This window comes from Enhydra lutris, unplaced genomic scaffold, assembly GCF_002288905.1.
Source record: "Enhydra lutris kenyoni isolate GAN:26980312 unplaced genomic scaffold, ASM228890v2 scaffoldscaffold3, whole genome shotgun sequence".
NCBI classification, from domain to species: Eukaryota; Metazoa; Chordata; class Mammalia; order Carnivora; family Mustelidae; genus Enhydra; species Enhydra lutris.
In genome coordinates, this window is record NW_019154087.1 from 52908277 (window position 1) to 52933929 (window position 25653).

Here is a 25653-nt window from a genome sequence, read left to right on the forward strand (position 1 = left end):
ATTAACTCCACTACATGGGATGTACCACTACCATTTTAAAAAGATTACCAGTGGGGTCATCCTGAGTCATGTCCACGGCACCCTCAAGCTGGTGCACAAACCTGAACTCTGTCCTCAGCACATGCACAAAACAGTTTCACTCATCAACTCACTGAAACATTATTTTCTATACCAAATATATTGCTTCAGAACTATATTAAATATCTTTGATAAGAACCTATTTTGTGAGAATCCAGCACAATATAAAATATGTACTTCAGAGGCATGAATATGTGGGGGAAAAAAAAGTGGGATCTAAGGTTGATGAAAGGCTCTGAACACAGGGAAATTGTTTATAAATTCTTTGCTGTTGTATAAAAGCTACAAAGAAAATCTGCCAAAATAATAGGAAGTGTGAGTGACCTGACACATAACTGTCAGCGAAACAACTGCTGAACCAGGAGCAATTTCCACCCCTTTGTTTGCTACAAAACTATTCAACACAAAAATAAACTGCTCTGATGGGAATTATTTCCTATTTGTATGCTGTCTCCATAAGATGTCCCTGATCAGCCTCACAATCATTTTTACAAAGCCATTAAAAGTTTCCTGACAGCCACCCTGAGTTTTCTTTGCTTCACTTTATGCCATTATTTCTGATTATAGTCTATTAGGTTCCATTTTACAACGGCACTTTTATTTTTTCAGATCACATAGATTAATATTTACTTCTATGGATGGGAATTTTAGAGGAATGTTTTTCACAAGCATTAGGCATTTAATGAGATAAAAGATGAGCTCAAAAAAACCAAAGATGCAAAATAAAATTAAGATAATACATACTGATGAGGAAAATGGTGAGGAATTATATCAAGAAGTTTAATTAAGTCACTTTTTATAGAAATGTGTACCACAATTTAGAGTAAAAGGAATTAATAAGATATTAGAACTAATAAGGGTAAGAGTCAATAAGAAAAAGAAAATTATAGTTCATAGTTAGAAATTATCTATCTCCCTTTAGGTAATTTCCATATTTAATTACATCCTGTGTATACATTATCTCTTTCCAAAATTTTAAAGGCAAACAAGATGTTTCTAGTGATGATATTAGTTTGGATTTAACATTTAAAACAATGCTGATGATACCTGATTGCTGAAAATAAGTAGGTCAGTTAGGTGGATGTATGCATTCATCTTCTATAGGACTTTGCCATTTTTATTTATTGTATTGATTGACTATTAAAAACACATTTCCCAGGATGCTTGGGTGGCTCAGTCCGTTGAAACCCCAACTCTTGGTTTCAGCTCAAGTCATGATCTCCAGGTGGTGAGACTGAGCTCCAAGTTGGACTCACACTTAGTGGGGAGTCTGCTTGAGAAGATTCTCTCTCTCTGCCCTTCCCCTCATTCAATCTCTCTCTCTCTCTCCTCTGAATAAAGAAATAAATAAAATCTTAAAAAAAATGCATTTCCCTCAAATCTCCAAATTCCCATCTCTCTGTCTTCTTCCTCATAGTCTCTCTTTCAGCACGTATTCTGTCATTCATGCCGGGGACAAATGTTATTTGTCACAAGCACCTCCATTTTCCTTGCATCCAACTCAGTAAGTTTCTATCATTATCCCCTCCTCTCAACCTTCTCTCCAATCATAGATTTGTCCACTGTCCTTTGCCTTCCGAAAGATCTGTCCTGTATTTAATTTGTCATTGTAGTCACATCCAATGTCAACATTCCCTTGCAATTTAAGAAGAAAGAATAACAAAACATTACTTGGATTTATCTTCTTTCCCTTCCAATCATCCAATTCTCTTCAGACACTAAACAAGCTGTCTAGAAATTTACCTCCATTTCCTGACCTTTCAGTCTAAATTGTTCATACTTCAAATAGCTTTCATCATCCTCTTTCTTTCAAAACAGGAGAGATCACCAGTGGCCTCAGAATTTCCAATCATTAGTCTTTACTTCTTGTTGGGAAGCACTTATTGAGTACTTACTATGTGAAAGATAGTGTGAAAATTATATTTGGAAATAAAACTATGAATATACAAGAATGCCTGCTCTCGAGTTATAGTTTCTGAGGAATTTGGCTATTCAGACATTTATTCTTCCTAAAATATTCTTTCATTTTTGCAAGGTAAAAATCAGCAAACAATGGCCCCAGGCCAAATTCATACCATTGCCTTTTCTGGTATATGGTCCAAAAACTGAGAATGTTTTTTGCATTTCTTAATGGTCAGAACAAAAATCAAAGGAATACTACTTTGTGACATGTAACAATTATATGGAATTCAATTCAAATTTACATAAAGGTTTATTGGAACAAAGCCAAATCCATTGACTTAAATATTGTCTATGACCATTTTCATGCTATAATAGCAGATAAAGATCCTGTGGACTGCAAAGCTTAAGATATTTACTATCTGAACCTTTGCAGAATAAAATGTTGTTGATCTCATTCTTGAATATTTCCCTATCCTAGTTATCATTTAAATCCTATCAGTGAAATTCTGTCATAGTGGCTTCTTTATGTTATGTTCCTTAATTATGATTCAGGAAAGGTAAGCCTCAGACTTTGGTTTTCTATTCTATTTCCTTTACATTAAATTCCTCTTAGAGTTAATTCATTTTTATTTATTGATTTGATTTAGAGAGGGGGTGGTGAGAGGCAGTGGGAGAGAGAGGGAGAGAATCTTAATCAAGTTCCATGTCCAGCATAAACCCCAAGGTAGGGCTCGAGCTTACGACCCTGAGAACATGACCTGAGCCAAAATCAAGAGTCAGACACTTAACCAACTGAGCCACCCAGATGAGTCAAGAGTACAGTCACTCTTACTGCCTGGTTGTAATCACAGTTGAATGATACAAAGAGATTAATCTGTGACTTGTCAGTCACCAGGCATTCCTTCCTCTATCAGTCTCTTCATAGAAAAAAATCTGTTAAATGAACAATTTGAAATAAACAAAGGAAAAAAAAGTATACTATATTAAAGGTAATTAAAAACTAAATAGAAAAAAAAGGTGAAGTACACAGATGCACATGAACACAGGTAAATAAATTATAGATAGAGGATAGATAGATGACAGAAAGGGAGAGATACACAGATAATATAAACAGACATTATCTATGTAAAGATATATAAGGTTTGGTTTATATTAGGAAACTTTATTGAAAAAAAACTAAACGATTCCATAAAATAAAAGAAAGACTATCGAGTGATAAAATAACAGAGTAAAATTAATAATAATAATCATGTATAAGGCTATATACAGAACATAAGTATGGTTGGTATATAAAATATCTTGTTTAGAAGTAGACAGCAGTCTAAGGAATGCCAGGCCTAGGAGCACAGGAAACAAAAGCACTAAAAAGCCTAGGTAATTAAATACAAATAGATTAGACTTCTCTAAAGTTATACAGAAAAGTAAATATCTGATCTTTTGCATAATTTGGATTCCAAATACAGTAAGTAATACACAGAACTCGAATAAAAATAAACTGGCATTAGTATTATTTAAAAAGGCAGAAATAAATATGTAACATATAATGTGATCTAACATGTATTCACCCAATTTAGGCATTGATTTTGGCAGCATGTGGAGTCACCCAATGGTGGTAGATAGACACTCCTAGGTAGGTAGGTACTGAACTACTGGACATGTATCTTAAGTCAAAGAATGAGAGAAAGATGGTTTGATATTCTGATCAATATGTCGCATTTAAATTGAAAATTTTTAGGTATATTGTAGACCTGGTTGCCTTACTGATCTGGTCACTAATTATTGAAAATAATTTGATTTTATTAGTTCTGCATTGATAAATTCTTCTGCTTCTTTACCAGTCATGTTCTTAAGACTGTCATGATAGTTCCCTTCTTTGGCAGTAATTGAGAGTGGGTAGGAGTAGAGGAACATTGGGGAAGAAAAAAAGAAAGAAAGAAAGAAAGAAAGAAACTGTAAAAATCTTATTCAAAATGTATAACACGATCTTCATTATTTTCCAACAAATAGTCTGTTCTTGCTAGAATATTCACATCAAAATTTCATAAAAACCAATGATTTTCTACAGACAATAAAGAGCATACAACGCATTTTATTAATCAAATTATTTTCAATCTACATTTGGCCATCATATTTCCAATACCTATGTGACTTTTGGTCTTCCTGATTTTCTTCTTGTCTAAACTTCTATTATATTTACATTTTGTGCCACAAAACTTGACGTATAACCCTGTACTATCATCCTCAGTTAAAATGTTAGCCTTTGCTCTTCCTATATTTTTACATTTTTCCAAACACAATAGTAAAGATACAATATTTCCTCAGTAAATACTTGTTTAAATGTCACTTATTGTAGAAACAAAAAAGTCAAAAGTGTATACTTCTCAGTCATGCCATGTCATCCAGAATGATTGAAAAACTAAATTTTAGAACAGCACTATTCAAAATGTCTGCAAACAGCTGCCAGTTGGCATATCATTTGTTACCAAGCTGAGAATAATATAGAAATTGAAAATAAACATTTAGAACCTTTTATAGTAATTTGACATTGCCATAAAGCCATGTGCTCCTATGATCAGTAAACTTATCTTTATGAACAAGATTTAGATCAGTTTGGGTGGTGTCAAAATTGCCTGGAAGTTTTCTTGGAATGAAAAATACTTACTGGTTAAAAAAGAAAAAAAATAGATTGAACAAAAACCAAAGTGATTCTTCCCCTGCAAATAGTTTGAGAAATAACTGATTTTGAGCTTTCTTTTTTGTCTCTCTCTCTTTTTAAAATCCAAACTGTCATAATCTGAGTCTACTGAGATATATAGAAAAGTAAATAATGAAACACCTTAAAAAATAGTGTTCACTTAATCAATAGAATACAAATAATTATTCTCAATGAGATTTCGTTCAGGTTATCATGAATCAAGACAAATGAAACAAAAGTTCTTTTGTACTGTATGGAATGTCTAGGTTGGGATTCCTAGGATATTTTTCATAGCCATCTGGAAATTAATGTAATCCAGGTTAAGCTTTTTTGAATACACCAAAAACAGTATACTCTGCTGAAACCTATAAAACAGGTTTTACAATATTAAAAAAAAAATGAGATTTTACAATAATGTATTATTAATTTAATATTAGTGGTTATCTCCCTGGTGGACCATTTTTTAAAAAAGAAAGACCTGAAGTTTAAATACTTTCATCAATTTTTAATTGAGATTACTGGTTATACCTGAGCAATACAACTGGATTGGATTTTTTTCTATAATTACATATATTAATCTATATAATTCTATCTGCCATTTCATATATTAAAGTGAATAAACAGTCTAGCTCATATTAGTCAAAGCATATGTAGTCATGGAAATGCAAGAGGTTATTTGTCTTAATTTGGCCTATCTTAGAAAACCATCATACAGCATGATTTTGATTCTAGGATATCAAAAGTACAAAGAAAACATTACAGAAATTTTCAATTATTTTAACATAAGAACATTGTATTTATGTCTTTCAGTGTTATAATAAAAATGGAGTTGAGAACATTACACTGTCATAAATTGAGAACCAGTTTCTTTAGGGACAGTGTATTAGAGAGGTTATGAAAATAGTCCTTGAAGTCAACCAGACCAAGAGGTCATGTCCAGGTTTACACTTACATTAGCTGTGTAAATACTCCTTTTGACCCTCATTTACTGCAGTGGTATAACAATATTACCTATCACATGGGATTATTATGCACATTAAATAAAATCATGTTTGAAAAGTTCAAGTGATCAATGATGTTACTTGTTATTTCCTTTTCTTAAATATTTTGTTGATTTATTTATTTATTTATTTGAGAGAGAGAGAGAGCATGAGCAGGGTGGAGGGGCAGGGGAAGAGGGAGAATCAGATGTCCCCCCATCCCCTGGCTGGCAGGGAGATGCATGCAGGGCTCAATCCTATGATCCCAAGACCATGACATGAACTGAAGGCAGACGTGTAAACTATTGAGCCACCCAGGTGTTCCATACCTGTTATTTTCATATACAAAATTTTCTAGGGGCTATATTTCATGAAACTATAATAGCCTACATATTTTTACAATTTTTTTTCAATTTTCCATAATATTTGGAGAATAGTGCACTGTGAATATTTAAGAGTTTCAGAGAGGTACTTGAAGTATGGAATAATTGTTGCATCGAGAGAATTAAAGAGAATTTTTTCCCCCTCTATCATTTGGTAGTTCTGTGACATTGAGCAAATCACTTGACCTTTCTCATTTTGTCTAGAAACTGAGTGGATTGAAATAGGATTTGGGGGGCACCTGGGTGGCTCAGTGGGTTAAAGCCTCTGTCTTTGGCTCAGGTTCAGATAATGATTCCAGGGTCCTGGGATCGAGCTCTGCATTGGGCTCTCTGCTAGGCAGAGAGCCTGCCTCCCCCTCTCTCTCTGCCTGCCTCTCTGCCTACTTGTGATCTCTGTCTGTCAAATAAATAAATAAAATATCTTTAAAAAAAATAGGATTTTGTCAGTTGTTTTCAAAAAAGAAAACAAAAACAAAAACAAAGCTCTCTGAATTACTCCTACTCTGCTTAAATGGAAAATGTTTTACCCACTTTATAAAAATATTATATTAGATAAGAATAGCAGCTAAAAAACAAATTTTAAGAGTGTTAAATTTCAAATGTCTACAGAATATAAAAGAAGAAAACTGTAGAACTTTTATAAATGTAGGACTAGACGGTTTGTGTCTTGGTTCTCTTGGTTCTTGTAAAGGAGTTGAAATCCTATCTCAGGGTTGGTCCAGGGGCCAATAGACACAGAAAATCCCTGGGGCAGGAACTTAATGTCTGTTGGGAAAGGCATAAATTTGAATAATGGAAAGGACAAATTAAATATCAAAACCAAAGGTATAGAGTTATGTTGAAAAACCAGTAAATAGTGTTTGACAAAAAAGTGTTGGTATTAAAAACTAATATCAGGCACTAAAAATATTGGACAATTATGGTAGATATCAGAAAGTGTAAATTATATGTACCAATTTGGTTCATGGTGGATAACTTAAATAGTAGTGGGGATAGTTGGAACTAAAGAATTAGTTGTGTTTAATTTTGTTCCCCAACATAATGAAGATTTGATTTGTATAAAAGTAATAATCATCTTTCCTGACTTTGTTTTACAAAACACAATTAGTAAGGTGGTTAGCTAGAGGGAAAAAAAAAATAAGATTAACAAAATTTTTCCTTATCAAATAACACATGAGGTTAACTGACCAGAAAGAAAAAAGAAAAGAAAAAAAAAAAAAAGAAAGAAAGAAAAGAAAAGGAAAAGAAGATAGAAAGAATGAATGAGAGCAAACAAGCTGAGCTATAGTATGTAAACATTTCTTTAAAATAATGAAAAACTCATAATCATGACATCATTATGAATACTAATGAATATCATGGGAGTATGGGGCTTATTTCTTTCTAATATGTTCTATACTTTAGTTTCTTTAAGTAGCAGCAAAAAATACTTGTTCAAGTGGCCCCTTCCAACTATTGATTAGAAGACTCATCAATAAAAAGATCAATTAAACATTTCTTTAAATACCAAATGTACACATTCCCTTGTACAATTTTTCTGATGGCTGGATACCTAGTCTTGTTGTTGTTGTTGTTTTTAACTTCAAGAAGAGGAAGACTTCTTTGTAAGGTAGGCTTTTTAATTTTGACTAAAGAGCATAAATCTCTCCCTAATAGCTTCCCATCATTCAATTTGGTTCTTTGTTTGAAACAATACATTTAAAAAAAATTTTTTTTATTTATTACCATATAATGTGTTATTAGCCCCAGGGATAAAGGTCTGTGAATCGCCAGGTTTACATACTTCACAGAAATCACCATAGCACAACCTTCCCCAATGTCCATAACCCCACCACCCTCTCCCTAACCCCCTTCCCCCGGTAACCTCAGTTTGTTTTGTGAGATTAAGAGTCTCTTATGGTTTGTCTCCCTCCTGATCCCAACTTGTTTCATTTATTCTTCTCCTACCCCCCAAACCCCCGACATTGCATCTCTACTTCTCATATCAGGGAGATCATATGATAGTTGTCTTGCTCCGATTGACTTATTTCGCTAAGCATAATACCCTCTAGTTCCATCCACGTCGTCACAAATGGAAGATTTCATTTCTTTTGATGGTGCATAGTATTCCATTGCATATATATACCATCTCTTCTTTATCCATTGTTGATGGGCATCTAGGTTCTTTCCATAGTTTGGCTATTGTGGACATTGCTGCTATAAACACTCGGTTGCACATGCCCCTTCGGATCACTATGTTTGTATCTTTAGGGTAAATACCCAGTAGTGCAATTGCTGGGTCATAGGGTAGCTCTATTTTCAACTTTCTGAGAAACCTCCATGCTGTTTTCCAGAGTGGTTGCACAGCTTGCATTCCCACCAACAGTGTAGGAGGGTTCCTCTTTCTCGGCATCCTCGCCAGCATCTGTCATTCCCTGACTTGTTAATTTTCGCCATTCTGACTGGTGTGAGGTGGTATCTCATTGTGGTTTTGATTTGTATTTCCCTGATGCTGAGTGATGTGGAACATTTTTTCATGTGTCTGTTGGCCATCTGGATGTCGTCTTTGCAGAAATGTCTGTTCATGTTTTCTGCCCATTTCTTGATTGGATTATTGGTTCTTTGGGTGCTGAGTTTGCTAAGCTCTTTATAGATTTTGGATACCAGCCATTTATCTGATATGTCATTTGCAAATATCTTCTCCCATTCTATCAGTTGTCTTTTGGTTTTGTTAACTGTTTCCTTTGCTGTGCAAAAGCTTTTGATCTCAAAGAAATCCCACTAGTTCATTTTTGCCCTTGCTTCCCTTGCCTTTGGCGACGTTCTTACGAAGAAGTTGCTGCGGCTGAGGTCGAAGAGGTTGCTGCCTGTGTTCTCCTCAAGGATTTTGATGGATTCCTTTCTCACATTGAGATCTTTCATCCATTTGGAGTCTATTTTCATGTGTGGTGGAAGGAAATGGTCCAATTTCATTTTTCTGCATGTGGCTGTCCAATTTTCCCAACACAATTTGTTGAAGAGGCTGCCTTTTTTCCAATGGACATTCTTTCCTGCTTTGTCAAAGATTAGTTGACAATAGAGTTAAGGGTCTATTTCTGGGCTCTCTATTCTGTTCCATTGATCTATGTGTCTCTTTTTGTGCCAGTACCATACTGTCTTGATGATGACAGCTTTGTAATAGAGCTTGAAGTCTGGAATTATGATGCCACCAACTTTGGCTTTCTTTTTCAATATTCCTTTGGCTATTTGAGGTCTTTTCTGGTTCCATATAAATTTTAGGGTTGTTTCTTCCTTTACTTTGAAAAAAAATTGGATGGGATTTTGATAGGGATTGCATTAAATGTGTAGATTGCTTTAGGTAGCATAAACATTTTCACAATATTTGTTCTTCCTATCCAGGACCATGGGACATTTTTCCATTTCTTTGTGTCTTCCTCAATTTCTTTCATGAGTACTTTATAGTTTTCTGAGTATAGATTCTTTGCTTCTTTGGTTAGGTTTATTCCTAGGTATCTTATGGTTTGGGGTGCAATTATAAATGGGAATGACTCCTTAATTTCTCTTTCTTCTGTCTTGTGGTTGGTGTAGAGAAATGCAACTGATTTCTGTGCATTGATTTCATATCCTGACACTTTACTGAATTCCTGTACAAGTTCTAGCAGTTTTGGAGTGGAGTCTTTTGGGTTTTCCACATATAGTATCATATCATCTGCAAAGAGTGATAGTTTGACTTCTTTGCCAATTTGGATGCCTTTAATTTCTTTTTGTTGTCTGATTGCTGAGGCTAGGACTTCTAGTACTATGTTGAATAGCAGTGGTGATAATAGACATCCTGCCGTGTTCCAGACCTTAGCAGAGAAGCTTTCAGTTTTTCTCCATTGAGAATGATATTCATGGTGGGTTTTCCATAGGTGGCTTTGATGATATTGAGGTATGTACCTTCTATCCCTACACTTTGAAGAGTTTTGATCAGGAAAGGATCCTGTACTTTGTCAAATGCTTTTCCAGCATCTATTGAGAGTATCGTATGGTTCTTGTTCTTGAAACAATACATTTTATCATAAATTTTACATAAAAGTCCTTCAAATGTTAATGATAATTTGTTAAAGTGGCTTTAAAACATGGCTCCCAAAACTGAACTTGAGTTTTTTTAACTTCAGTCCAACTTGTGGAGCTCATTTCTTTTGCCTTACTGATTATCCACTTCATAGGTATTATTTATTTTGAAATCTGTAATTGCTTTAAGTATTATGATCAGAGCACAGAGAAATGAAATCTATCAAAATACAATTGCTTGCTTTTAGAAAACATTGTAAGTGAATCTCTTTGGATTAATTTACTTTGATGCTTTGAAATTCTTGTATTAAAATGGAGTAAATTAAATCATTTATTATCATTATAAGTCCATGGGATAAAGAGGAAACAAAGTTAAACTTTTAAGGAAAAGGATTGAACAGTTGTAATGAGATAATATCAAAAACAATATAACATGTCTTTTCCTTCTTTAAATGGTCATCTTTTTTTTTTTTTTTTTTTAGCGATGCATGAGATTTGATAATGCATATTTTACTAATTTTTCTTTTTGGAGACATTAGTTGAGGAGCAACACAGGTTTTATTGATTACATTTTTTAAAAATGCATATATAATCTCTTCCTGTGAATACCTTACTTTATCTTGTAACTATTTAAGAAGTGTTGACCTAAAAGCATAAATTGAGTTAATTTTACAGTTGTGGGAGTATCTACATTTGGTCAAACACTGTGTAATATCATTTAGGAATTGAGCTGTTTTCTGTAGCACATAATCTCACAATGCAGATGGTGACATGTCATTTTGATAGAGTTCTTCCATCTTCCCATATTGTCCAGCACATAAACGCCTTATGTGGAAGACAGGCATAATAATTTTTGCAAGACTACTATTTACTGAAACAAATTATTCTGAAGGGTGATAGATTTATCTTTACAAAGTATAAGGCTGTTTATAGGATAACTATATGCATTTCTATTTTTAAGCCTTATTCCAACACACACATAAATTTGTTCCTCATCAGAATATCTATACTGAATAACATTACACTTTACCTTTTAGGTGGGTATTCTTTTAAAAATTATTAAAAATTAAATTAAAAAATAATTTAAAATTAAAAATTAAAAAAAATAAATAAAAAAATTAAAAAAACTATTGAAATTATTTTAATATGATTTATATTATTTACTGTTTAATTATTATTGCAAATGACCTTATAGTCTAAAATACTGACCAAATAATTTATACACCTATGTATTTTATTATGTTTGTATCCGTTAAATAAAAGCCATGAAAACAGACTCATTTTAAAGCATATTTTGCAAATGTTTAGAAATAAATTTTATGTTAAAAAATAACTACCTTCATTATAAGTAAGAAAATACAAAGTAAAGGTACATTTTCTTTGTCCTTTCTCTTTGAAACTAAATCTTTACTTATTATATTGCCCACAGAATTGTATTTTGTGTTGTCTCTTTCTTACTGATGAATTAGATAGGAGTTCTGCCACACTATCAGTTTGAGAAACATTCTTGAGTAATAAAAGAAAAACCATATTGAGAATTCACCAAAAATGCCTCTGCAATTTAGTTCAATGCAAATCCCCTAAAATGTATATGGATTATTTAAGCAGATCTGCTATTATTTTATTCTACCTTTAAGTTTTCCAAATAATTTCATAAATAAGATATCAGTAATAAAATACATTTTTAAGAAATTATATTACTAGATAAATATATGCCGAACATTACACATTAAACAGTTACTTCTTTTTAAATGAAGTCCAGGAGATACATTATGTTACACTAGCATCAGGTGGACAGTGCAGTGACTTGAAATTTTCCTACATTTTGCTGTGTTCACCGCAGGCATAGCTACCCTCCGTCACCTACAACACTCTTCCAATACCATTGACTGTATTCCCTGTGCTTCACCTTTTATCCCTGTGACCTTCTCATTAAAAGTTACTATTCTTCAATGAAAATGATACTAGTATGTAGATTTTTAAATATGCTAAGCTCATTTTCTTCTGCCCTTATCATAGGGAGTACATTTTTCATCTCAAAATTGAGGTGAGGTAGAAGTGACCCTTAGGGTCTTTTTCGAGATGGAAGAAATAACACTGAAGATAGAGTAGTGAATGGATCCAGTTTCTGAAATACGAAACACTTTGGTGGTGATTTTGGGCAGCTTAGACTGCTAGTAGTTGTGTCACTGGATAGTGGCTTGTGCTCCATTTTCTTTAGCACTGCACAGATGAGATTTCAAAAGTGAAGGGAAAGATTGCTGTGTTGTTTGGCAAGTCCAAGATGAACTTTAGGTTTTGTCTTTAATTTACTATGTGTCCTCTAAAACTGTTTAAATAAAATTTTGAAGACAAATTACTAAAATACAAAAAAAGGAGTTTTAATGGGTAATGCATTACTATCTTAAATAGTTAAGAGAGAAACAATAATTTTGAAGTTTAAGTTTTCTTATCTTTTTATTCTTGTTATATAGTTGTATCTCCAGTTTCCATCTGAGAAACATATAAGATCATTATATGAGAAGTATATGGAAATATGCAAAATTGTCATTTTAAATACTTTCAGCAATACTTTTTTTTTAAAAGCAATTGCTTGAGGGAATTAATTTGCTGTTGTTTTTCTTTCTACACCACCTCTTAAATTGTGCAAACTGAGATTTATGACCTATCTAAAATATGAAAATGATATTAAAGAAATGACCAGCCTTTGGTGTTAAATTGCAGTTTTGACTACTATGTATGAAATATAAAATACAAACAATAAGAAATAAAACAATAAGAAAAAATACAAACAATAAGAAATCAAGCAACAGGTTGGAAAATTAAAGTTACATAGAAATTTTAGGAAATTTAAAGAAAAACAAGGACAAAGATTTAAATAAATCATTAAAACTACAAATTTAATTCCCAAAGCATTAAAATTATTACATAATTGTCAAAATATTTAGAAAGAGGAAAAGTTAGGAAATGCATAAGCAAAATTATTATCGTCCATAAAGAAACACCAATAGAAAATATAATTCAAGAGCTATCACTACTGAGCATAATCTTTAAAGTGAATAAATGTAAAGTAATAAATGTAATGTAATTAATTGCACACAGTGGGACTGGGAATAGAGAGACATGAAGAAAGAAACTAGTAATTTTTATCTATGCTTTTTTGCATTATTTTATCATGCAAATCTATTACTTTGGAAAAAGTAATCGGTACTTTTGTTGTGAGTAAAACTAAATCTTAGACCAGAACTGTAGTTTAAGATTTATATAAGATAAATTCATGTGATTTTATAAATTTCAAGTAAAAAGTTTTCATGTGTAAGGACGTCTGAATGAACAATTTTTATAAGTTAAACTTCAATTTTATCCTTAAGAAATTTACATTGAAAATTCTAAATTACTATGAACGTATTTCTTTCTGAAGTGCATAGAATGTACTTGTATGTGTATAGTGAGTCCTTATTTCTCATGTAAAAAAAAAAATGTTTCAAAATGACAAAAGATTGCCTAAGACATAAGCAGCATTCTGGTCATAATTATCTAAATTACTTGGCTGGTTCTCATTAATAATTCTTGAAGAAGACTTAATGTGCTTTCTTACATAAAATCACCTGTTACTCAAATCCATTAACACGGCTGTTGCACAATTCACATGTTTCCCATTGTTGTTCTCCCAATGTCAGGCTTACATACTTATAGACTGTAAGAAGCACAATATAAGAGTTTTATGTATGTATGTATTTATTTATTTATTTTAAGATTTTATTTATTTATTTGACAGAGAGAGATCACAAGTAGGCAGAGAGGCAGGCAGAGAGAAAGGGGGAAGCAGGCTCCCTGCTGAGCAGAGAGCCCGATGCGGGGTCTCGATCCCAAGACCCTGAGACCATGACCTGAGCTGAAGGCAGAGGCTTAACCCGCTGAGCCATCCAGGCACCCCATAATGTAAGAATTTTAAAACACTAGATTTTTAATCCACAATCTTAAGGCGTCTTCAAGCTTAGGGCTTCAAAGACCGATGTCATAAATTTTATTTCTCTCAACACCCACTGACTAATCTACTGAGAAACAGGTAGTTTACACTACTCTTTAGGAAGTTCTTTGCAGGACAGCACTGCATCCACTAAGGGACAAAAGCTTAAATCTTTATCATTCTAAACTCTTTTCAAGATAAGCCTTGCTAGAATAGAGGCCCACTGAGAAAAGAGTAAGTGGGGAAACACTCCTCTCTGAAATGTACAGTAGGCATTGAATTCAAAAGCTTGTTCAGTGGCTTCCTGAGGAAATGGTCTGTGTCATTTAAAGGTACTGCTTTTTTTGTTTGTTTTGTTTTGTTTTGTTTTAAGATTTTATTTATTTATTAGAGAGAGAGAGACTGAGATCACAAGTAGGCAGAGGGGCAGGGAGAAGCAGGCTCCCCGCTGAGCAGAGAGTCCAATGCAGAGCTCCATCCCAGGACCCTAAGATCATGACCTGAGCTGAAGGCAGAGGCTTAACCCACTGAGCCACCCAGGTGCCCCTAAAGGGACTGGGGTTTTAACCAATATTTTTGTGGACAGAGTTTGGAGAAATGGTAATTGGATAAGAAACAGAATGAAATGCTGAAAAGGGAAATGTGGAAGAATAAGTAAGGGAATGGCTGAATGCCCAGAAAGCTGTAGTGCTTGAGATAAGGGAGAGCACCAAGAGAGAAAGAAATGTGCACTGTTGTGTTTGCCTATTTCTAATTTCAGCTTCAATTTCTTGATATCTAAGTATTCTGAACACTGTACATAATCTGTTCCTAAGGATGAATTCCATTCTAATAGAGTTCTAGTAGTATTTATTTATAAAAGTAAAGTAATTTTCATATGTGGGAATTCCAAACCTAGAAAATAGACATTTTAGAGATGATTCACATCAGACTTCCTATAGAAAGTACATTCCCCTGCAGTTCAGCACCATTGAAATCACCATTAAAACTAGTAATAAAACTTTCATGTCTACAAATATAAGACCTGTGCACGATAAGATACATGGGATTGTCATTTAAGCTCTTCTAGTACACATGAAAAAATAAAGAGCACTGTAGTATACGTGAAGAACAACAGCTAGAGCTCTAATAAGCTAACATAGAAGGAATGGAATTAAAAAATATTAAAAAAATAAAAGAATAGTAGTTAAAGATGACGAAATAGGTGAAAAGTAGAGGAGCAGAAGAGAGTCATCTTGGGAAAGCCCATCATCCTGAGTCTATAATTTAAACATTTTTCAACCCTTTTCAGTTTGCCTTCTGAATTCATAAGTCTGGGAGAGAAATCCTATTTGCTTGAAGTTCATACTGTAGGGGACAAGATGAAATCATGTGTACAACTAGGATAAATATAGCAAGAGTCTTATCTAGTAAGGCTATATAACAAAAAAGAAAAAAAAGTGATGAAAGTATAACTAAATCATGTTGCATGAATCCTCACCAACTCACTATCAAAAGCTGAAACCCGATGTAATCTGACATTGCACAAAAATTGAATTTTTATTTAAAGCAAGCAAATAGCATCTTCTGAGAGGTTTGATGGAAAATTCTATATTCTAAGTATTTCAGTGTTTATCTAAATGTTACTAACTAATGAGTTATAGTGGAAATTGCATTGCCATTTTCTTCATATCAACAATGACTTTGAAAAATATTATATTCATGTTTAATCGTTTCATGAGAAGAAATAATTTCAATAGACTCATTTCCGCTACTCTCGCTCAAGAGATTTTCTAAACCGCAAGGAATAGTTTTTTTTTCCTGTAATAGAACTCCAAACTATCTTATCCAGTATATTTGCACAGTACATTTTGACTATGTGATCCTGAATTAAATAGACGCATGAGGGGGGCGCCTGGGTGGATCAGTGGGTTAAGTCTCTGCCTTCGGCTCAGGTCATGATCTCAGGGTCCTGGGATTGAGCCCCGCATCAGGCTCTCTGCTCAGCAGGGAGCCTGCTTCCCCCCTCTCTCTGCCTGCCTCTCTGCCTACTTGTGATTGCTGCCTGTCAAATAAATAAATAAAATCTTAAAAAAAAAAAAATAGACGCATGAGGTTATATTTACCCTGAACAATTTATTGGTAAATTATTCTGTGGAACAATTTTCCACAAACACATAAAAAGAACACTGTTTTGTGGGAATTGTAAAGTAAGGAATAATATTAAGGTGAGGAAGAAATTAGACATATATGTGTTTAAACTTCGAGAATGCATAGAAGAATGAAGGCACTAAGCAATGGAATTTTCATAAAATTCATTTAACAAACGTTTTTTGACTATCTGCCGTGTGTAAGGCACTGTACGCAACATGTTGGGAATACAAACATGAATTAAATAGGCCCTTGACCAAAAGCGATAGTAAGATGTGACGGTTAACTTTATATATTAACTAGGCTACGACTAGGCTATGGTGCTCTATTGTTTGGGCAAGCACCAGTCAAGATGTTGCTGTGAGGTTGTTTAGAGGTGATTAACATAATTGTTCTTTACAAAACAGATCATCTTCCATAATATGAGTGGGCCTCATCTAATAGATTAAAGGCCTTAATATTTAAGAATGAGTTTTCCCAAAGACAAAGGAATTCTTCCTAAAGATTTCCACACAGAAATCTGCTTGTTTCCAGTCTGCCTACAGATTGCTAACTCAAGGCTTCAATATGAGTTTGTGTCTGAATTTCCAGTCTATTTGCCTCATCTCTGGATTTCAGACTCCAGATTATAGCATCCACTCTTACCTGAATTTCCTGCTGGCTGTTCTCCCCTAAGGGTTTCAGACTTGCCACCCCACCCACCATCACCTGAGACAATTTCTTGTAATAAAAAAAAAGAGATAAAGACAGAGATAGATGGAGATGGGCGAAAGATAGTGATATATATATACAGATATTAATTCTATTGGTTCTGTTTCTCTGGAGAAAAATTTTCTCTTTACATAATACTCAAAAATTTCCTCAGGACATTATTTTATAATTAGAAATGTAAATCTAGAAATGTAACACCAGATAGCTTACACACTCTGAAATTGACATCTCTCTTGTGTTTAAACAGAAAATAAAATAGCTTCACATAAGAAATAATTATTTAGGAATAAAAAATAACAGAGCAATATGAAATAAAAGTTTACTTGCTGTAGTCTTTATTTCATATATATATGGACTATGTTAGTTACATGGGAAATATCTTTCTTTGTTGGTATTCATAGAATGTCTCTATAGTCTGCATTTAACAGTTGTAAGTAGGACATAGTTTTAGTTAAGTCACAATTCTCAATATTATTCCTAATGCTTTAAAAATATATATTGGTCAGCTGAAATTAATTTATCTTGCAATTTCAACATCCAAGGCAATAGAAAGGCCATAACTTAAAGAACATACATTTGGGGCACCTGGTTAGCTCAGTCAGATAAGCGGCCAACTCTTGATTTCAGCTCAGGTCACGATCTTAGTGTCATGAGATTCAGACTCATTTTGGACTCTGCCCTCAGTGGGGAGTCTGCTTGAAGATGCTCTCCCTCTCCTTCTGCCCCTCTCACCATTTATGTTGTCTCTCTCTCTCTCTAAAATGAATAAATCAGTCTTTAAAAAAATTAAAAAAGAAAACATTGATATTTGTTCTCAAAAGTACAAATCTGACGTTTCTTACTCTTTTTGCTTATTCTTCCATTAGAATATTAACTTTTTTGCAAATTTTTGTTTTATATAATATAGGTAAGCTAACATATTTTCTTTCATTTTTGCATTATGCATTCTTAGCATAAACTCATATGTAGCATGAATATAAGGTTTCTATAGGCTATGATTTGGAAAATCTGATGCAATAAATTAGTTCTTCGTAACTATCCTGGCTTTGATACACTGTTGATGTACGCTTGCAGATAAGGGGTTCTCAGGTTGAAGGAAATGAGTGAAGACTGCTATCATGGGGTTTGGTTTTCACTTCTTCAATTTTTAATTTTTAGAGAAAATCATCTATAATGTATATATGTATGTATGTAATTTCTCACTATATATAGCCAGATATATAGAGATAGATAGATATACATAATCCTATGTAATTTCTACTTTAGTTGTTTTAGGAGAAGCCTATGTATTCAAAAGCTTTAAAGAAAGAGGAATTCAAGTAAGTCATCCCTATTGTCCAGACATGTCACAGTGTCACATCAAGTTTTTCTCGCTTTTTCAGCTTTAGATTCCAAATAGTTAAATTAACTCAACCAGAGCCATCAAGAAATGTTCTGAAAAAGCACATTCTTCACCATTTGCATTGAACCAAATTACATAACATTTGTTATTACAAATAACAACTCTGGAATTGCAGAGTACTGGTTAATTGTTTAATTCCAGTACTCTGGAAGAAAATTCTTTGTCTTTAAATTCGCAAATCAAATTCATGAGGTGACAGTTTTCCTATGAATAATATGGGTTTCACAGATTATCTTATTAGTTAGTAACTGAAGTTTCAAGCTCTGTGATATGACCAACACATCTGTGTCAGCTATAAAACTGCTGGTCCTGTAAGACTCAGAGATATATTCTCCTACAAAATTATTTTACTTTGATTCGAATCATTTTGATGCTACATTTCCTATATCTGTGAATTAGCCCAGATTTTTCATCCATAATGCTTTTATGAAAATATGAATGTGGTATAAAATTGTATGATTTGCTTTATCACAAGCAAATATTTATATTTTCATATATACATTTATTTATTTACATACACATATGTACTTTATTCAAGATGGTCTCAGTTATATGGTTATAAAACAAAACAAAATTATATGTGCAATTTAAAATATTATGACTTATTAAACCATAACTTAGCAAAAATGATAATAATTCCATTTAGCAATTTATATTATAACAAATATTTTAAATTAAAAATGGTTTCATTTGTTTTTATTTTATTATTTTATTTTATTTTATCTTAAAGATTTGTTTATTTAAGAGACAGTGAGAGAGAGCACATGAGCATACATCAGCGTGGGGAAGGGCAGAGGGTGAGAACCTTCAAGCAGACTTCCTGCTTAGTGAAGAGCCCAGCATGGGGCTCCATCTCATGACCCATGAGATCATGACTGCGAAAAACAAGAGTTGGATGTTTAACTGACTGAGCCACCCATGCACTCCAAAATGGTTTCATTTCTTTTAAACAATCATAGACATATTGAGTTAAATTATTTCCTTTATTTCAAGTAAGAGGTCTTTTTGCTATAAAATATCTGGAGGGTAGCTGGACTATTTTATTTCACCCATATACTTTTTTTCTTCTTATTTTAGGGCATAGATTTAAGGTATAAATTGTTGTCTCCATCTAACAATATACAACAACAGTGGCTAGGTTGAAAATAGGACTTCAAAGTAAGAAATCTAAATAATGACATTAAATATTTATTTTACTCATATCTCATGGCCATACCAACCTTAAAAATGAGTATCAAGAGAGGGTCCATGATGAGGTCTACCAATATCTTATCTTATATGGGGTGTTTGGTGCATTTCCAAATGTGTATGGGAACACATAAATAACATAGATGATTTAATATTATATATTTTGGTGTATACATGTTTATGGGGAGAGATACATATAGTTATGATAATATAAAAATAATTATAATTTATTATCATCTTATTAAAATATAGTCTCTATATAATCTATATAATCAATACCCATTTTGTTAAATATCATTTTATTTTCTGAATTCATACCAATATTTTACAGAAAAAAAAATCTTTCTGGATGGGTAAGGTACACATAAATAAATAAAAAAAAACTAATGTTTTGTATATAAATCTAAAGTATTCATTCCATTGAGACCTCATAAAAATGAGATGAAAAATAAAAAGAAATCTATCTTTATAAAGCAACTAATAGACCTCCAATTTCCCATCAGATTATTTGCATGCTGTTTTCTTTCATTTTGTTAAAGTAACCATTGCCTACCAAAATGTAAAACATCCTAAATTAAGGAGTAGGTAAACTTACTACACTGTGTTCATCCTACATATTTCACTTCTATTGTCTTTCTTTAATTAGAACAAGTAATTAGGAATCCACAACATATCACTTTTCTTCCTCAAATATTAAACTTGCATAGAATAACAGCCCTTATCCCAGTTTTAATATTCTCCTCCCCAAACATCTCATATATGCATGGATTTCCTTGTGTTTCTGAAATGTAATTCTACTTAACAAAAACTGCCCCATAAAACTGCAAAGAAAGTTTTTAAATACTTGCCTGAAATCCAAGGAGCTTTTCACTAGGCTTAATGTGCCTCTGAAATTCACATTCTATGGGTTGTATCACTTTGATTCCATCTTCATAAAAAACATAGAACATGTTTCCAATTCCCAGACCTTAGGAATAAAAACACATTCAAAGTTCAAAATAAAATTATCAGAAATCTTTACAACCCAAACTCAGTGTTCCTCATAATACCAGCAGGAGATCGATTTGTAAAGTTGTGTAATGTTAATAAAGCAAACCATATGAAGCCTTTACCGTTCACCAAAGCAACTTTCTGATATTATGCAGATATTCTACTTTATTCTCCCTAATCTGCAATTCAGTGATTTCTTTAATATAATTCAATAAATATTTCAGAAAAAAATGAAAATAATAAACTCTCTGATACATAATTATGTCTGAGACCATCCCCCACTTAATTTAAGAGTTAAGGAATAAAAATATTTTTTGAAGAATTATATTTACTGTATATTTTTTTAAAGATTTTATTTATTTATTTGACAGACAAAGATCACAAGTAGGCAGAGAGGCAGGCAGAGAGAGAGAGGAGGAAGCAGGCTCCGTGCTGAGCAGAGCGCCCGATGTGAGGCTCGATGTGGGGCTCGATCCCAAGACCCTGGGACCATGACCCGAGCTGAAGGCAGACGCTTTAACCCACTGAGCCACCCAGGCGCCCCTATTTACTGCATATTTTTATTAGAGTTCCTTAGGGAAAATAGATTTTCACTCTTTGTAGAAATATAGTTTACATAAAGACTGTTAAAAACAGAAGACCAAGCCCTCCAGATTTTGAAGAATATATATTTTCCAAAATAGCTTTTGTAAATATAATCCTACATAGAGGTCTTATATTTCAGCTTTATACCAACAAAGTTTAGGATCCATTTCTATACTTTAAAACTTGAATTAATTTACGGTCTTAGAAAAATCTGAATGAATGATTTAAATCATACTTCTAATTTTGTTCACACTACAAATCTGGGTGTATGGTATCTCAGAAATTCATCTCACTTACTTTTTCAAGCCACATGTAATGGGTGCAGGATGCTACAAATTTGACACCTGGAATGCAGTTGGTGTTAACTGATGCCTGCACCTGGGGATCTTCATTTATTCCACCTGTTTTCTATGTCTCTTCTGGTTCTGCTTTGTTCCAACATGGCCAGACCTAAGTGTATACAGTCCCTTCCTTTTCTGATCCTCACTTGATCCTTTGCCTGGCTGTACTGGTTTGTACAATCATATTTGTTCAGTCTAACTATAGTATACACAACTGAATGATAGCATGTGTTCTTTAAAAGATAAGTAATGGTATTCGAATCTTGGTAGTTTGAAAAGCCAAACCATTGCTGCTTAAAAGATTTAAATTCTGAAAATTCAATAAAAAGAAAGAATTTACTTAAATACAAAAAATTCCCCAATTTTCCCCAAGTATGATTTTCATTTTGATTGATAATACCTGCAAGGTTTAGTAAGTCAACTCTGAGGACCACGATAAATGTGTACTGATTCATAAAAATATTTGATTATTCAATTTAAACCATATTTATTCTTATTAAATATGGGCCTAGTTAACACAAAAGTCTCCAATTTTGTCCATTGAGTCATATATCCATCTATATTTATGATTTAGAGGGAAATGTATTTAAGTATAGTTATGACTTTGTTGATGTTTATACATAGTGGTTATAATTTTCTTTTAGCACATGAAATTATTTCCATCTAATATGCTTATGCGTTTTAAGTGACTCCAGATTGTTTTGACACATCTTATTGTTTTATAAATATTCTATATTACTCATAGTTTAAAACATGCAATCTTTATCAGTTAATTACATACTATAGTTCCAGGGAGCACTACATTATGATGGAATATTCCTGAACAACAGAAGTGGCAAAAACAAATTCAAGTCTTATTTTTCAAAAAAATAAATTTAGTAGTTGTCAGCTCTTATTTATTATTATAATTATGCATCAAGGAATATAAGTTCTATCCCAAAGGATAAAACTTTTAAAATGTCAGTTTTTATTCAAAAACAATTGATTCTTATCACCAAGCTTCCATGTCAACATTAACATAGGACTGACATGTGCTACATGTCAGTGACTCTCAATTTAACATTATTGGTTGTTGAAACTTGGGAACATGACCAGGTCTCAATGTGGTGCTAGTTTTCAGCTGTGCCAGTTACACACCCATGTTTGATGATTATTACAAAGCTCCTAAAATTTTTAGTGAACATGACTCTCCCTCCCTTCAGCTGCTGCAAAATTTTGCTCCCCAATTAGGAATTCGAATGTGTTTGAACCTGACAAATACTCTAAGTCCAGACTTTTTGCAGTATGGTGAAATATTTCTGCCCTTATTCAAATGGATACTTTCATTATGTTATTTACCATAATATGTAAAAACTACAGTCAGTGGGATTCCACTGCATGGTTTCACTGATGAAATTTCTGAGCTGTATTTTCCTCTAAAACCCATTTAATCCATCCAAATCACTTGTTCAAATCTGAAGTCTATTTTCTTACTTTTTATATGAGTTACACATTCAGCATTTTTATGAAGCATGAACTACTTTCCAGATTACAGGTTATTGAAGAAATACAGATTTCATTACGTAAGGTTTACTTTGTTTTTGAACCTTATTTTTTCCAGTGGAAATATAGTTTTTCAGTGTTGATGAATAGTAATGACAACAAAATACCATGTCTAAATATATTAGGTAAAATAATAATTATAAAATAAGTAACTATTTTTAGTCAATCTGCTATGAATTAAAATTTTATGTATACCCTTAGAGCCATCTATGAGTTCCTCATCTCTCTACCCACAAAACACATGTTTACACTTTTTTTTTTTTGGGGGGGGGGGCTAGGGAGTTGTTGTGTGTTTTTTTTTTAAAGATTTTATTTATTCATTTGAGAAAGAGAGAAAAAATAAGCATGAACAGGGGAAGGGAAAGGGCAGAGGGAGAAATAGACTCCCCTCTGAGCAGGGAGCCCATAGGGGACCCTGGGATCATGACCTGAGCCAAAGGCAGATACTTAACTGACTGAGCCACACAAGTGCCCCTTGGCTAGAGAGATTTTTTAAATCAAGTTTTCTGTGGGTTTTAGCAGCAGAATTTATGATCTGAATATATGCTACAAAAGTGCTTCTTTTTAAATTTACTGCCATATAAATAATTACACTGGGCACATAATAATATAAATTACCTGATAATGAAAATGTTGGAAATTAAAGACACATGTAGATTTTCATTTGGAGCATTCATTAACTTTACTTACAAACAAAATAATAATGTCTTTGTGTATGCTCACTATAACTGTTATGTTCCCATGTCTGAAATATTTTTTTTTTTTTTAAATGGGAGAATGTTACAGAGAGATAAACTCCATTCTCTGGGTTTGAACAGCTCAGAGGCCAATCATGGCTCTAGAACTTTGTTGTGCCATGGGAAAGTTATTCAGTCTATGTCATAATTTCCCCATCACAAGTTTGTAGTTAATAATTATATCATACAGCTATTGTAAGAATCAAATTTGATGGAGAAAGTAAAACATTTAGCAGAGTGACTGGCACATAGTAAAATTTTCAAAAAAATGGTACTGTCACTATTTTTATGACTGACATTATCTTTCCTTTTAAACATTAGTAGAAAAAAAATGATGTAATGGTATATAACCAGATTTTGGTTTCTGTTTCCACGTTTTCCTCAAATCTATACTGTGAGATATATTGCTACATTTCAGTTTTCTATGATCTTTTTTTTTTTCTATGATTGTTTTCTTTTTTTTTTTTTTTTAGATTTTATTTATTTATTTGACAGAGATCACAAGTAGGCAGAGAGGCAGGCAGAGAGAGAGAGGAGGAAGCAGGCTCCCTGCCACACAAAGAGCCTGATGCGGGGCTCAATCCCAGGACCCTGGGATCATGACCTGAGCCGAAGGCAGAGGCTTTAACCCACTGAGCCACCCAGGTGCCCCTATGATTCAGTTTTCTATTGCCACATTTCATATTCTATGAATCTATTAGCCTGCTAAAAGATCAACTTCATGTTTATAAAAAAATAAATTTAAAAAAAGATCAGTTTCATATGCTAGTAGGCAATTCTCATAGTTGATCCTTTCAGAGGGTCTGCAAAGTCAAAATAATTTTCATAATAATACTAAGGTGTTATTTGCATTTTTCTCTTTCATTCTCACTAATTAGATTCTTCCAAATGTAGAGTGTACCTTTGACAGGCTACATGACATATGATGTAATGAGTGATATCACAACAATTCATTGAATAAGCAGATATAGGCATCCAGCATCTTCTATTCAATCAGACATTAAAAAGATTTTCAAAAATACAAAGCAATGTGAATCTCTTCATTTTTAAAAAAAAATATAGCTTGAAAACTGTGCTATTTATGGGTACTTATAAATGAATTTATTATGGTTATTTTCAATGAATTAATAAATATCTGTAATTTTTACTTTTATTTTTAATATGGTAAATATAGGTAAACAAATAAACAAACAAACAAATAAACATAAACTTTCAAGTTCTCAGTAATTTTGAAGAATGCAGAGGGGTTCTGAGTCCCAAAAAGTTTAAACCATGTAGGTTTCAATTACAGTTCTCTCCTTCTTCATGCATTGTATTGCAGGATATTACAAAAGTTCCTGGCTTCAGTTAAAAGCTTCACCACTCTCATCACAGTAAGAATCAGCAATATGTGCTGCCTCTAGTTTCTTTTTTCATCGCCGGTGAAGACAGACACACATACTTAGTCTTTTCCAGGTCGACTGTTAATCTAATGGAGTATAGTGGCTCCAGAAAGTGATCCCTAATTTGTTTGTTCCTTGTGAGCTTTCTTTTTGCTTTTTCTTTCTCTACAGAGAAAGGATGCAAGCAAGAATTACTTGCAGTCTTGTAAGAGGGAAGTATTTCCCAGAGGATTTTCTAATCAATACTGAAGCTTTAAATACGTGAAATGGTCTGAGAAAAATGTATGTAATGCACATGTCTGTCTCAATCCTTTAGGACAGTTGTTCATGAATAACAGCATATTGTGATAATACAATGATGTTATATCTTCTATTTAGCACATATATTACATAATTTGTATTAGTGATGAAATTCGGTTAATTTCTGATTACTGGATGGAAAACAATAACAAAAGAAAGTTAATAATATATTTTGTGGTGATGTTTGTCTTCCTCTGATCTAAATTGCTATTGATTTAAGATTTAAGTTGTGGTCAAGAGCAAAGTATAATCATATGATGCAGTGATTTGGTAATCAGTCAAAGATAATTCAATAAATTTTA

General features: G+C 32.9%; 1 protein-coding gene across 3 annotated transcripts in view; it reads right to left on the minus strand.

Annotated features, from left to right (window-relative positions):
• The window catches only part of LOC111156442 (follistatin like 5), a 764534-nt gene that overhangs the window by 82191 nt on the left and 656690 nt on the right, over nt 1-25653 (minus strand). For all 3 annotated transcript variants that reach the window (XM_022517356.1, XM_022517373.1, XM_022517364.1), the window contains one exon: nt 20323-20441. In XM_022517356.1, the coding sequence (XP_022373064.1) occupies nt 20323-20441 (119 nt within the window). The remainder of the gene's footprint in view (nt 1-20322; nt 20442-25653) is intronic.